The sequence below is a fragment of the Giraffa tippelskirchi genome, chromosome 10 (assembly GCF_054371585.1).
Source record: "Giraffa tippelskirchi isolate mGirTip1 chromosome 10, T2T-mGirTip1v1.2.pri, whole genome shotgun sequence".
Lineage (NCBI taxonomy): Eukaryota > Metazoa > Chordata > Mammalia > Artiodactyla > Giraffidae > Giraffa > Giraffa tippelskirchi.
The window spans coordinates 131,295,720-131,311,368 of record NC_137284.1 but is presented as its reverse complement, the minus strand read 5'-3'; the positions used below and the strand labels follow the sequence as shown (position 1 = coordinate 131,311,368).

The following is a 15,649-nucleotide window of genomic DNA, read 5'->3' as shown; positions in this document are numbered from 1 at the left end:
ACGGGGTAGACAAGCTCAGAGCCGGAAGTTTTACCTGCCCGGTGATAACTGCAGTGAGCTTCAATTGCTTCCCCGCCAATTTGGCCACTGCACACGGCACCTTGAGTTGAAGGCACTGTTTTCCCTATTTCCTTCTTTGTCCGGATTAAGAACACCGGAAAAATCACAGAAAGAAATTCCTAGGTGGTTCTAACACCGGGACTGAGAAATCTGCGCAGATAAGACAGGCTTCGGGTGCTGCAACCAGACGCCCACTTGAGGCCGGAACCAACAGTGACCAAGTGTGTACTCCAATGCGCTGCGGGCTCCTCCAAACGCTAACAGCGCTGGAAACCCGGCTTGCGCTCAAATATTTACTAAATAAATGTCTGCACTGCACAACCTGTCTTGAGTCAAATGCATCCCAACCCAGAAAATAATCAAGCTATGTGATTATTATAGAGCTGAATCAGACTGCCATTTCGCAAATACAAAACCGATCTTGCTCATGCATCTACAGGAATAAAGACGGTTTAAAAAGAAAGCCTCTCGCCTTTTGTTTTTGCTTTTCTTTCCAAGAACATTCCTCTGACTTTTACAATATGGACTTCACCAGAGCGTCGGACAGCAGCAGAGCAAGAGACTTTTTAGAGTCTCTTCCCAACGCTGTTTGGAGGTAAACGGCTCCGGCCGCACTTTTCCGCGCTGGGGTTCAATCCTAGGTATCAATTTCAGGTCGGAGACGCCCGTTCTGACTGTTCCCCTCACCTGGGGCGGGGGGGGGGGTGGTGGTGGAAGGGGCAGCTCACTTGGGCCCCTGTCCGCCTGTGCCTCAGAAAGCTTGCGGAAGAAAAGAAAGGTGGTGTGATGAGGTCACGGCCATCTAAGCATCCCAGGTGGGAGCACGCAGAACCACCAAGCTGAGCGCCTCCGTATCTCTGCGAACCGCGCGCCTGGCACCCAGGCACTCGGCCCGGGTCGCGGCGGCGGCGCGCGCACGCGCACTCGGCCGCCCCGCGCCCGCTCCTCAACGTTCCATTCCACGTGTTGCTTGTTGTAGGCGCCACAGGTTCCCCACCTGCGCCAGGGCGCTCAGGCGGCCCCGCCTCAGCCGGCGGAGGTTGGAGAACTAAGAGGGCGGCGGGGCCCCGGCCCGCCGAGCAGTTCACGAGGCGCTCGGGCTCACTCCCGACGCTAACTCCGCCTATTTAATCCCGGCGGCCCCCGCCCACTCCTTTCGCCCTGGTGGTAGGAAACACTCCTGGGTCCAACCCGACGTGTCCGGAAAGCCTCGGTCAGTTTCCCTTTCGTTCTGCGGCCGCAGCTGCCAGCCGCTCAGCTCGTGCAGACCCGCGGGCGCAGCCGGCGAGAGTGAGGCGCCTGGGGGGCCGCGGATCGCGCGGCGGGGCGCCCCGAGCACCATGCTGGACCCGTCTTCCAGCGAAGAGGAGTCGGACGAGGGGCTGGAAGAGGAGAGCCGCGATGTGCTGGTGGCGGCCGGCGGCTCGCAGCGAGCGCCGCCGGCCCCGGCTCGGGAAGGGCGGCGGGACGCGGCGGGGCGCGCGGGTGGCGGCGCGGCCAGACCCGTAAGCCCGAGCCCTTCGATGCTGAGCGAGGGACGAGACGAACCTGAACGGCAGCTGGACGAGGAGCAGGAGCGGAGGATCCGTCTGCAGCTGTACGTTTTCGTCGTGAGGTGCATTGCGTACCCCTTCAATGCCAAGCAGCCCACCGATATGGCCCGGAGACAGCAGAAGGTGAGTTGCTTGCAGGACCCGGCGTTTCCAACCTCCACTTCTTCCCTGGGCTTTTGTCCTGGTAGGACTCTGGGGCCCCTGCCCGCTGTCCTTCTGCAGGACACTGTATTTTTGTTACTCTTGGAGGGCAAGGGAATCTTTGGTGTGTGTGTGGGGGGGGGGGACAGTTCTTTAGCCCGCCGGGTATCGGGTTGCCGCGGATGCGCCTTCTCCCCCACGGTTGGCAGAAGCGGTCAGTTTGGCATCCGTGGGACCGAGACCGACCCGACAGCCCGGCGGTGCGGCTGCTGCACCCGGCGGGCTCGGATCAGGACGCAACTCCTGTCAACTTTAATTTCAAAACAGCGGTGGTGCATTCCTGTCCACTTAGTTCGGCTAGAGCAGGGCTTTATCTTGGATCTGAATGAGTGTGGGATCTGAGCAAGAGGGAAGACTAGAGAGAAGGTGTAGAAATGTTCCCCAAAACAAAGCTAACCTGACAAGTTTTCCCGTACTGCTGTACAACTAGGACATCAAATCCTAAGGCAGAATAGTGTGCAGCTTGGAGAGTGGCTGTGGGATAGTAATTACTTGTCCCGGCAGGCCTTAATGAAACACGCTATTGATGAAAAATAGGGGAAAAAAAAGAAAAATAGGATTGGTTCATGGCCACTTCAAAACAACCCACTACACACCCCCGCCATTCCCAAAGAGGTAAGGCGTTTGTTTCAGGTGAAATGCATGCCAACTGTAGTTTTGAAACAAGACCCCCAGGAGTCTAATTCTGTAGCAGACAAAAGTAATGACTCAAATTGCCCTAATTGGGTATATGTTTTCAATAGAAACTAAGAAACCCTCTTAATAGAATGTGAACCTAGAAGGTTTGCTGGAAATCTGCACCAGTCACCTTAGCTTGGGACAGGATATGAAGACCCAGAGAGACTGTAATTTGCCCAAAGCATGCCTCGTTGCACAGAGATTTGTTTTCTGAAGCATTAACCTCAGAATGTGAGGCATTTCTTAGAAATTTGGCGCACTTCTGAATTGACTTGTGAAAAGCTGTATTTCAGAGTAAATGCGGTCCACCCATTACCCTTCACCCGCATTTACCCAGCTTCTCTAAAACAAGCCTAAACCAAGCAGCTGTCTTGAATCACTCTCTGGGCATGCTTATGGGATGATTCTGTACACCTGGAGGCTAATTACCCAGACCCTTCAGGTACCTAACCCTCTAGTTAACTCCGTCACAGAATGCTAGAGCTGGAAAAGAAACCTTGGGAGCCAGACAGGCCTCTCATTTTGGAGACGTATTTGAGTAACATTTCCTATTCCCTAAACAATTGGCATGATCAGAGCCACCATTCCTGAGGTCAGTTTGGAGGGAGTGTCCTGTGGAGTTCTTGGAGCCTTCCATTCTGCTCTCAGGTGAGTACCACACTGTTCTCCTTTGCTTGCATTGGGTTGCATTGCAGTCACTCAGTGCCTCTCAACTCGGTAGGTCAAGTGACTTTCAACTTCAGTAACTACTGTAAAATTACAACTAAATTTTGATGTGTGTTGTTTAGTCATATTAAGTTTATGATGATTATCCAGTCTCCAGTACCATTCATATTGCATTTAACCTTATTTTTGGTATTCAAGTATAAAAATAATGTGTAATGAAACTAAGAAACTATTCCTATCTGGAATATTGTCACTAAAGATGCTTTTGCAAAAAGTCACTTACTGGTAGCTGATTCTTACTGTGCATACTTGTTGCATTTTGTTAGTAAAACAAACACTCCTTTGCGTGTTCAAATAGTACTGATTTCTCTGACTCCTCTTGTTTAAATAGAATGTTTTTCCAGAAATTATTTGAATTGGCAAACAGGTGCAGTCACAATACCGCTGAGGAAATAATTTTTTATAACATCATTCAGACGTCATCAAAAATAATTATAAATAGCAAAAAAAGAAGCAGAACTCTGTGTTCTGTGCAAGAACACTTGGAAATTTGTTTCCAGATATTGAGCATTGAATGCTGTCACATGAAGTTTTGTGAAGAATGCTTATTTTTAAGGGGGGAGGCCCCCAAACAACTTAAGTGTTTTCCCTTGTTCAAAAAGCCCCACACTTTTTCTTTAAGCATGTTGCTTGCTGACGGGAGCTGGAGTAATTCTTGGCAGTCAGGTTCCCTCCTAGGACAAAATGAAATGGGAATTTAACTATATTCCTGTGAATTTGATGCTCAAGCCAATAATTAATGCCCAAAACTTTGTCTTGAATTATATAGTTGGATTATATAAAAGAAGTAACAGGATAATTGCAAAATCACTAATCCATTGTATATTTTTATTCTGTATCTTGAAGTAGTCAGACATATAGTAAAGGACTTAGTAGCTTAAATTGTCGGTCATTGAAGTGCATATTGCTGCTTACTCACTCCTCCTAACTTAAGAATTTAGAAACAGAGAAATTGAGATCTGAAAGGGTCATCATCTTTAAAAGAAGAAAACTAATCACAGGACGGTAGAAGCCTTATTCTGGCGGTCAAAGCTCTCTTGCTATTAGGTTGAGTGAGTTGGTTGAGTTTCTGTGAACCAACTGAGCTGCAGTGATTTTTGTTTTCCCACTTGGCTAAAATGGCCCACAAAGCTACCAAGAGGTTGTATCCATGAATTGAAAAATCGTAGTGGCATTAAACTCAGTTGACTCAAACATGTCTGTCTTTGCTTTTGGCTGGGAAGTTTCAGCTTTGAATAATAATGGTGGTTGGCTTATGCCAGTCTAACTTAGGACTTTACAGAAAATTCTGGAAGTGAATGTAGAGGAGACACTGACAAAGCTTTCACGAGGTGGTCACACCGCCTAAATGGTTCGCACGTGATACGAATGTGAAGTAACAAGCAGCCAGTGACAGAATGACTTCAGTTGTGGCTAATGCTTCAGCCTCTGCTTATTTACGTAGATTATCTTTGCTCTGTCAGTTAACAGATAATGATGAACCTTGGATGATTCCAGATCATTGGTTAAAGATGGAATCAGTGTTGAACTCGGAAGCAATAACAGCTAAAGCTAATCAGTTATTACTTAATAAAGGCAATTTGTCTTTGGACATCAGTTTTTACTTCATAAAGGCAGGTTGTCTTGGGAAAACATTGAGACCCTAAAGGAAAAATACAGTTCATAGTGGTTAGAAGGTAGGGGAGAATCTGACGAACGTAATGACCGCCATAGAAGAGGTTAAGTATATTCCATAGCTGTGGGCTTACAGATTGCAGGTCTCAATTTATAACAAATTTCAGGTGTGTATGCGAAGTTTTGGTTGGCCACTCCTTAGGTTTCCAGTCAGTAAGTTGCTTTTCTTTATTAAATTTAGTGACAGTCAGATATTAAAGCCAACTATCTTAAGCTAGAAATAATGAAGAGGGAATTTAAAAGATGGTACCTGATAACTCTCCATGGGATTCATATACCCATGTTCTTTGCATTTTTATGTGTCCCTGTAATCTTACTAAACTCCTTAAACCTCCTTATGTAATCACTCCCACCACTGTGCATAATTTTCCACACTAATTAAGTTTGAGAAATGTATACAAATAGTGTGAAATCGCAGATGGTGGGGAAGTAATCTCCTTTGGTAAAACTGATCAAGGAGAGAGCATCATGGGGAAATAGTATTAGGTGGAGTGACACGCAGTGGGTTCTTGCCTACATGTCTCACATGTGTCAGGCTACAATAAGTGGCTGCTTTTAGCCCTCTTTGGAAATGGGAGTATTTTCTGTGGCTTTAAAAAACAAAAAAAAACACTGCTTCTCACTGCTTAGGTGATATCCAAGCTCAGGGAAAGAGCCAATTTTACGGAGGAAAAACAAAAAACCAACTAGATTTATAAACTCCAGGAATAACATACCTTATGCTAGAGGTCATTGTGCCTTAGTGCTGTGCTGTGCTGTGCCATCTTCAGGACCTAAGATACGACTGAGGCCTGGTGTATAAGAACCTAGTAAATGCTTGTTGGATACATGAAATGTCAGATTTAGTCCATGTTTCAAAGACTTAGTGAGGTGTGTGGGCTTAGTCATTGCCGACTCTTTCTGACCCCATGGACTATAGCCTGCCTGGCTCCTCTGTCCTTGGAAATTTCCAAGCAAGAATACTGGACTGGGTTTCCATTTTCTTCCTCTAGTGGATCCTCCTGATCCAGGAATCAAACTCCAGTTGCTTGCATCTCTTGCTTTGGCAGACAGATTCTTTATCACTGAGGCCACTGGGAAGCCCCTCAGTGAGGTCAGGGTGGCAGAAAGAATATAGGAGGAAAGAGTCGACTTCTCTTCTTGGAAATTAATCTTCCTAAACATGTTTTGAGACCTCTTGGACTCATCCCACCCTCCATAGTTCTATGACCAGGGATTGGGAGCATGGAGTCTTTAGCCACTGGACCACCAGGAGGGTTACCCCACCCTCTCTAAAGAAAGCCATGAAAATGATAATACTTGCTGCTGTATAACTAATGACTTCACAGGGGTTTTCCCAATGCCACTACCAAATCCAGGGGGACAGGCAGTGTGGAAGCCTCATGATGTGCCTTTCTTGCTTGCAGGGTTCCAGGAGATATGGTGATAGTCTAAAAAGCCCAGCCTCTCAGGGAGTTGGGATAATTCATGCTTTACTACTCAGGCTTTGGTTCTTTATGGAGCAAACACAGAAGGGATGGGTTGTGTTGTTTTTGCTGGTTTTAATAATAGGGAGTACATTGTCCTGTGAGGAGTAAGTAGGAAACCACACATTAAAGTGAAACCTCGGACTGGACTTACACAGTATCTCAGAGAAAAAAAGTGCTGCTTGTTTGAACTGATTCATCTATCCCTCCAGAGGGTGTCTTGGGACCAAAGCACTTAATTTGGTGGAATGAGTTGTGCTAATGAGAACTCAAATGGATTAAGTGATGTTGGAGTTTGCTTCTTTCAAAAATGAAATCAGCAGTAATTTCTAATATACATTGACTGCTTATAAAGTGAAATATTGTGTGTGTTCCCTCTTCAGTTTTAAATGGAAGCAGTTCCCTCCATTTCTACACTCACAAGATAAATAGCATAGTTTGTAAAGTCATTAAAGGCCTTCAAAACAGAATTAAAGCCAGTTGCCAGGTTATTAAATATGGGAATTATGAATGGAAAATCCCATCAGTTATAATTTTCTATGATGCAGGCCTCTTGAGTTATTGTGCTGCTTTTTATGCATTTCAAATTAGACCTTTTTTGGGAAAGAGGGTGGGTCTCATTGTCATGTGTTACTGCCATTTCAGTTTTTAGCCTAGGGAAAAAAAAAACTAATGATATCATTACAACAGATGATATAGTCCCATGGTTTTAAGAGTATTCAAAAATCAAATCATGAAACTGTCCCAAATCGATAACATTTTTTTTAGCACCAGTGTTTAAGTGACTTACGTATTTTGATATTTCCTTTTTGTTGTTGTTCAGTCATGTCTGACTCTTTGCAGCCCCGTGGACTGCAGCATGCCAGCCTTCCACGTCCTTCACCATTGCCTCGAGCTTGCTCAAACCCATGTCCATTGAGTCAGTGATAACATCCAACCATCTTGTCTTCTGTCGTCCCCTTCTCCTGTCTTCAATCTTTCCCAGCATCAGGGTCTTTTCCAATGAGTTGGCTCTTTGGGTCAGGTGGCCAAAGTATCGAAGCTTCAGCATCAGTCCTTCTAATGAATATTTGGGATTGATTTCCTTTAGGATTGACTGGTTTGATCTCCTTGTGGTCCAAGGGACTCTAAAGAGTCTTCTTCAACACCACAGCTCAAAAGCATCAATTCTTTGGCGTTCAGCCTTCTTTATGGAAAGGCAGAAAGATACAATTTCCTTTCTTTACAAAAACAAAAAGGCAAAACTTGGGATTCTTCTCCTTAGCTGCACACTAGAATCATCTAGAGAGCTTTTTAAAAAAATTCTGTTATCCAGATTGTACTGCAGACTGATTGAACCAGTCTCTGGGGTTATAGTCTTAAAGCTTTCCAGGTGATTCCAATGTATCATCAGACATGAGATGCCCTGTTTTAAAGGGAAACTACAGGGAAATGACTGACAGCTTGTGTCTTTGTCACCTGGGCAAGGTGAAAATATTTGCAATAATGAGTTAGATTGCTCAGTAATGAAACCCATATTACACACGAAGGAAAAGGTAATAGGGATGCTCTAAGCAAGGAACAAAAAACATGTCAGTATTTTAGACTTTATTGAATCAATAGTGGGAGGGCAGTGCACATTTGGACTTTTAAAAGATCTTTAATTTGGTGAAATGCCGTAGACCATTAAACTGCATTAACAGTTATAATTTATATATTACAAAACTATGGATAGATTGCCAGGCTCACAACAGAAAATACAGCAGGGTAAACCTGAGTGTCTTTCATTAAAAAATGAACTGGAAAACCGAATATAGTGAAACCTCAAGTTGGAGTTGACACTGAGCAATGCCTAACTGCTTCCCAGTTGGCTGACTGGGATAGAATCCGTCTTCCAACGCAGGAGACATAAGAGACACAGGTAAGATCCCTGAGTCAGGAAGATCCCTGGAGTGGGAAATGGCAACCCATGCCAATATTCTTGCCTGGAAAATTCTATGGACAGAGGAAGGCTATAGTCCATGTGGTTGTAAAGAGTCAGACACAACTGAGCATGAATGCCTGAGTGAATTTCACAATGATTTGCTCCTAGGAGATCATTAGTGGGTGGCATTTTTCTTCACTGTGTGTGCTAAGAATGTATATGGGTTTTTCAAAAAGTAAACTTTAGAAGACATTCTTAAGTAATTGTTTTAAGTGAAGTAATTACAAACTAAGGACTTATCTGAGAGTGTCTTTATTTTTGTTCTCTTTCCAAGATTCTAACATTAGGTGGACAGGTAAGGAAAGCCTCCATTTTCCTCAAACTGTGTAACTTAAGTCTTTGGTTTGCATTTGGGAGCCTTCAACTTTGTAGAGCATCATTGATGCTTTGCTTTGCTTCTTGAGATTTTATCACATCACTTTTTAAACTTTATGGGTTGAATATTTTCATTTTATAACCTCCAAGTTAGTAATGAATTTTTATGAAGAAAATGTTACTGGGGCAAAGGGTATGAATAATTAAAAGGCTATCTTTCTCAATCTGATAGTTGAGATGATACTTAATTTGCTCATTTCTGATTGCTTGGGAGGATGAATGTATATGATCTATCCTTTTCCCTGCTTTTCTCTTGAGATCATGGTTTTACTTATTAACGTGTCCCCTTCATCAGTATGTTGAAGATAGTGTTCCTCTGGGGAGACTGTTTATACAGTCTGCCTTTCATTTTGTTTTTAGATATAGTTCAATTGGTCTTTAAGTTTCTTAAAAACTTATTTCTCATTTATGTTCTTAGATAATCAATTTACTATTTTGAGTTAAAGTTTGAATCAAGGAGTTGACTTGGCTTTTTTCCCCCAAATAGCTCAGCTCTTCTTGAAGCCTTTTGATTAAGCTTTATTTTTATTACTAAGGTGTTCAGTTCAGTCACTCAGTTTGTGCCCAACTCTTTGTGACCTCATGGACTGCAGCACGCCAGGCTTCCCTGTCCATCACCAACTCCCAGAGCTTGCTCAAACTCATGTCCATCGAGTTGGTGATGCCATCCAACCATCTCATCCTCGGTTGTCCCCTTCTCCTCCTGCCTTCAGTCTTTCTCAGCATCTCAGGGTCTTTTCAAATAAGTCAGTTCTTCGCATTAGGTGGCCACAGTATTGGACTTTCAGCTTCAGCATCAGTCCTTCCAATGAATATTCAAGACTGATTTCCTTTAGGATGGTCTGGTTGGATCTCCTTGCAGTCCAAGGGACTCTCAAGAGTCTTCTCCAACACCACAGTTCAAAAGCATCATTCTTCAGCATTCAGCTTTCTTTATAGTCCAACTCACACATCCATACATGACTACTGGAAAAACCAAAGCTTTGACTAGACAGACCTTTGTTGGCAAAGTAATGTCTCTGCTTTTTCATATGCTGTCTAGGTTGGTCATAACTTTTCCAAGGAGCCAGCGTCTTTTAATTTCATGGCTGAAGTCACCATCTGCAGTGATTTTGGAGCTCCCCCAAAATAAAGTCTGTCACTGTTTCCATTATTTCCCCATCTGTTTGCCATGAAGTGATGAGACCAGATGCCATGATCTTAGTTTTCTGAATGTTGAGTTTTAAGCCAACTTTTTCACTCCTCTTTCACTTTCATCAAGAGGATCATTACTATTTCGTTTTCTGCCATAAGGGTGGTGTCATCTGCATATATGAGGTTACTGATATTCCTCCTGGCAACCTTGATTCCAGCTTGTCCATCATCCAGCCCGGCATTTCGCATGATGTACTTTGCATGTAAGTTAAATAAACAGGGTGACAATATATAGCCTTGACCTACTCCTTTCCAGTCTATTGTTCCATGTCCAGTTCTAACTGTTGCTTCTTACAGATTTCTGCATACAGATTTCTCAGGAGACAGGTAAGGTTGTCTGGTATTCCCATCTCTTTAAGAATTTTCCACAGTTTGTTGTGATCCACACAATCAAAGACTTTGGCATAGTCTATAAAGCAGAAGTAGATGTTTTTATGGAACTCTCTTGCTTTTTTGATAATCCAGCAGATGTTGGCAATTTGATCTCTGGTCCCTCTGCCTTTTCTGATAATCCTTCATTATCAGAGTTTGCTCAAACTCATGTCCATTAAGTCAGTGATGCCATGCAAGCATCTCATCTTCTGTTGTCCCCTTCTCCTCCTGCCTTCAATCTTTTCCAGCATCAAAGTCTTTTCCAATGAGTTGGCTCTTCACATCAGGTGGCCGAAGTATTGGAGCTTTCTGCATCAGTCCTTCCAATGAATATTCAGGGTTGATTTCCTTTAGGACTGACTGGTTCATTAATCTACTTTTTCCTATTGCTAATGCCATAATATTTATAACTTTACCATAATTTAATATCTGATGGAAATCACTCTTGGCTTCAGAAGGCCTAGGTGTCATTCTTTCCTATTCATTCATCGTGTGAGCAAGGCATTTCATGTCTCTGGGCCCTTTTTCATTTGTAAAATGAGAATAATGACCTCATAGAATTCCTGTTATAATTAAATGAAATGATGTATATAGTAAGTGCTTAGTATAGTGCCTACTGGGTAGATTAGATGCTATCATTTTTAATTAATCCTGTTTGAGAAACTTTTTTATTCCATTCAGTCTTTTAGGAACATAGCATATCTCTTTAGTTAAGCCTCTTATGTCTTTATGATTATTTTGTAGGTTTCATTATATAGACACTTTGCATTTATAATCAAGGTTATTCTTAAGCATTTATAATTTTTGTTTTTATTGTGATGGCCTTCTGTATTTTATTATGGATAAATGCAGAACTCCTTTTTGGGTACAACTGGTTACATTATAGTACACTTCTGATTGATTTAGTAGCCAGTACCTAATTCTTCTAGATTCATCTAGGTGAATGAATCATCAGCTGGTAGTGATAAGTTCTGTCTGGTTCTCTCCTGTAACTGTACTTCTTGTGTTTCACAGGACACTGTCTTGATAGTGTCCAGAACAGTATATGTACTTGTTAATCAGTACTTTTGTCTTGGTCCAGGCTTTCCTGGGAATTCTTTTTGATAGTATTCTTCCAGTGAATGCAGTGAATACTTATCCTTATTTTAGGATAATTATTTGTATTACATTAAGAGGATAAAATATCAGAAATTAATTTTGAATATTATCACATTTCTTTTCTGCATCAGTTGAAGTGACTGCCTAGTTTTACTTTACTGATATGACACATTTCTAGGTTTCCTATTAAACCATACTTGGATTTCTAGGGTATCCTCTATGATCTGATACTTGGGCTTTGAAAGAATTCATTCATGAACTACATCCAGAACCTATTTTTTATTTTTTCATTTCCTTAGCTTATTAGCTTTTTTTTCTTATTTCAGGTTGAATTGTGATGATGCATAATTTCAGAAAATCGGCGATTTCTACATTTTCATGTATACTGACAGAGTTGGACATAATTCTCTCATTTGCTTGCTTATTTTTGTCAATATTCAATATGTTAAGTCTTCAGCTTTTAGCCTCCCTTAAATTCATTAGATATCCCAAATACCATAGTTTTTACAAATATACATGTTAACTTCATAAATTCAAAATAGAGTTTAATATAAATCATATAAACAAAATAAAAACATAAGTCATAGGTCTTAAGGGGGTTGGGAGACATAAGGGAGTAGTTCTTTCGTTTGACTTCTTAGTTAGGATTACTTCCTTCTTTGTAGTAAGAATGAAAGTATACACAGCTATGAATTTACCTCTAGATGTAGTTTGAGACCAGTTTGTTACATAAAGGAGTTTTATTTGTTGCTAAATCTGTTATTTCAGACCTTAGTTTTTCCTTGAGCCAGTATTTAATCAGACTATCTGAAAATTTCAAGTGTTTTAAGTTTTGTTTTCTTTTTAGTTCAGTCGCTCAGTCATGTCCAACTCTTTATGACCCCATGGACTGAAGCATGCCAGGCTTCCCTGTCCGTCACCAACTTCCAGAGCTTACTCAAACTCCTATCCATCGAGTCGGTGATGCCATCCAACCATCTCGTCCTCTGTCATCCTCTTCTCCTCCTGCCTTCAATCTTTCCCAGCATCAGGGTCTTTCCTAGTGAGTCAGTTCTTCACATCAGGTGGCCAAAGGATTGGAGTTTCAGCTTCAGCATCAGTCCTTCCAATGAATATTCAGGACTGATTTCCTTAGGCTGGTTTGATCTCCTTGCGGTCCAAGGGACTCTCAAAAGTCTTCTCCAACACCACAGTTCAAAAGCATCAGTTCTTCAGCTCTCAGCTTTCTTTATAGTCCAACTCTCACATCCTTACATGACTACTGAAAAAACCATAGCTTTGACTAGACGGATCTTGGTTGGGAAAGTAATGTCTCTGCTTTTTAATATGCTGTCTAGATTGATCATAGCTTTTTTCCCAAGGATATTTCTAATTTTATTATGCTGTCAGTGTGGCTCGCTGAGCTATTTCACTGTATATAATTAGTATTTTTACAAATTAGTATATATATATAGTCTGACTTTAAGATGTAAAGTTTTATATCTAAATCAGCATTATTGTAGTAACCCCTCCTATCTGGTCATCTTTGCAATAACTAAATTATCTTATAATTATGTGGACGGCTGACCCTTGAACAACATGGGTTTGAACTGCACAGGGCCCATCTGTACACAGTTTTTTCAGTAGTAAATACTACTGTACTACCTGATTTACCATTGGCCTATGCAGAATCTCAGATATGGAGGAATGGAGAGCTGGAGTGTTGGGTATAATAATGTGCTGATTTTCAACTGTGCCAAGGTTCAGTGCCCCTAAGCCCAGCATTGTTCCAGGGTTGACTGTATTTTCAATTTATCTTGCATTTCTAGAAGTATTCATGAATCTTAATGCTGGATTCTTTATATACTTAGGAATCTTTATACTATTACCAGTGAAAAGTAACTCCCTTTGATTCATAGTGTGTTGAGTAGAGATTCTGTTCAATATTTTTTCCAATTTTAGCATTGAAACAACTTTCTTTTGAAGAGTTTATCAGATATATCGTAGGTATCCCTAATTCATATACGTCTATACTCATACGTTCACCTATATATACTTACAAGCATTTGTATACAAATTATCTGCATATGTATGTATGTATGTGGGCTTCCCTGGTGGCTAAGTTGATAAAGAACCTGCCTGCCATTAGGGAGACCTGGGTTCGATTCCTGGGTTGGGAAGATCCCCTGGAGGAGGGCATGGCAACTCACTCCAGTATTTTTTTTTTTATTTTTATAAATTTATTTATTTTAGTTGGGGGCTAATTACTTTACAATATTGTAATAGTTTTTGCCATACATTGACATGAATCAGCCATGGGTTTACATGTGTTCCCCTTCCTGGACCCCCCACCCACCTCCCTCCCCATCCCATCCTTCTGGATCATCCCATTGCCCCGGCCCTGAGCCCTTGTCTGCTATCCAAAAGTCTACAAGCAATAAATGCTGGAGAGGGTGTGGAGAAAAGGGAACCCTCTTACGCTGTTGGTGGGAATGCAAACTAGTACAGCCACTATGGAGAACAGTGTGGAGATTCCTTAAAAAACTGGGAATAGAACTGCCATATGACCCAGCAATCCCACTGCTGGGCATATACACCGAGGAAACCAGAATTGAAAGAGACGTGTGTACCCCAATGTTCATCGCAGCACTGTTTACAATAGCTAGGACATGGAAGCAACCTAGATGTCCATCAGCAGACGAATGGATAAGGAAGCTGTGGTACATATACACAATGGAATATTACTCAGCCATTAAAAAAAATACATTTGAATCGTTTCTACTGAGATGGATGAAACTGGAGCCCATTATACAGAGTGAAGTAAGCCAGAAAGAAAAACAACAATACAGTATACTAATGCATATATATGGAATTTGAAAGATGGTAACGATAACCCTATATGCGAGACAGAATAAGAGACACAGATGCATGGAACAATTTTATGGACTCTGAGGGAGAAGGTGAGGGTGGGACGTTCTGGGAGAATATCACTCCAGTATTTTTGCCTGAAGAATCGCCATGGACAGAGGAGCCTGGTGCGGTACAGTCAGTGGGGTCACAAAGAGTCGGACACGACTGAGCGACTAAACACATAGACACACACCTGTATGTATGTACACATTTTGAGGTTATTTTGTATTAAAAATTATTACAGTTTTTACCTAGTCTTTACTTTTTATAAAAATGTTTTAAACATTTTTAGTCATTGCCATTATGATGTATTTAATCTTCTTTTCTATTTTCAGTGTTTTGTTTCCTTTGCTTTTTGTTTTGTCTTTGCTGTGTGGCATTTCAGCTCTCCCATTCTGGAGCTAGTAACAGGTAGAGTGACATGATATAAATCTTCCTTTGTCTTCCTCATGGGCTTCCCTGGTGGCTCAGCTGGTAAAGAATCCGGCTGCAATGGGGGAGACCTGGGTTCGATCCCTGGATTGGGAAGATCCCCCGGAGAAGGGAAAGGCTACCCACTCCAGTATTCTGGCCTGGAGAATTCCATAGACTGTATAGTCCATGGGGTTGTAAAGAGTTGGACACGACTGAGCGACTTTGACTTTGCCTTCCTCGTGGTTGTGCTTAATGTTTTGATTCACTGAGCAGAGCACACTTGTTTTAAGAGGACGTGTCTCCAATTTTCTTCATGGATTTTGAAGTTAGTGGACATTCCTCTGGAAAGTAGGCTTTCATTTTATATTTAGTCTGCAGTGTTTTTAAAAATTTTATGGATCTGTATGAGTATATTTTATTGGAAGATGGGAAAAATTAAATTCTGCCATGAAACCTGTATTCTTACTATTTTAACAAATTTAGGGAAATATATTCCAAATCTTATTTAAGGAGATGAGAATGTTGTTTTGGTTCTCTAGAAACATGCCTAAGACTAAAATGCTACTGTAGTCAAAAGGCTTACAAAATACTGAATATCATCAAGAGCAGTTCTGAAACATAACAGGATGAATCTAACCTACATTTGTGAGCTCTGGTTTCCTTAACCAGAAGGATTGCTTATATTGTTGAGCAGTGGTTAAGTAGGGAGAATGAGATAAAGCACATTTTTGTTCTTCCATCTCTGCTTCAATTAAGGTCACACTGCTTTCACATATTGGAACAATATACCTAAAATGACAAAGGGGAGGATGAACTGTCAATTATGAAAAATTTGTGATTTGAGTGTAAAATCCCATAAGAATTTCGAGAGTTTGATCACTACGTCCTAGAATCCTAGGCTTTCAATTTTATTTTCCCCTTTTATATCCTCATACATATTTGAAACAAGTGATGGAGAATGTATGGTTTAATCCAGCACAAATCTA

At 41.7% G+C, this 15,649-nt stretch overlaps 1 protein-coding gene across 19 annotated transcripts in view; it reads left to right on the top strand.

Moving 5' to 3' along the window:
* Positions 1–581: 581 nt before the first annotated feature.
* The window catches only part of CADPS2 (calcium dependent secretion activator 2), a 535,874-nt gene continuing 520,806 nt past the window's right edge, over positions 582–15,649 (top strand). For all 19 annotated transcript variants that reach the window (XR_014066703.1, XR_014066704.1, XM_081534079.1 and 16 more), the window contains exon 1: positions 582–1,736. Coding sequence is in view for 17 of the 19 variants with exons in the window: in XM_081534079.1 (XP_081390205.1) it covers positions 1,401–1,736 (336 nt within the window). In the remaining 2 variants the exon portion in view is untranslated. The remainder of the gene's footprint in view (positions 1,737–15,649) is intronic.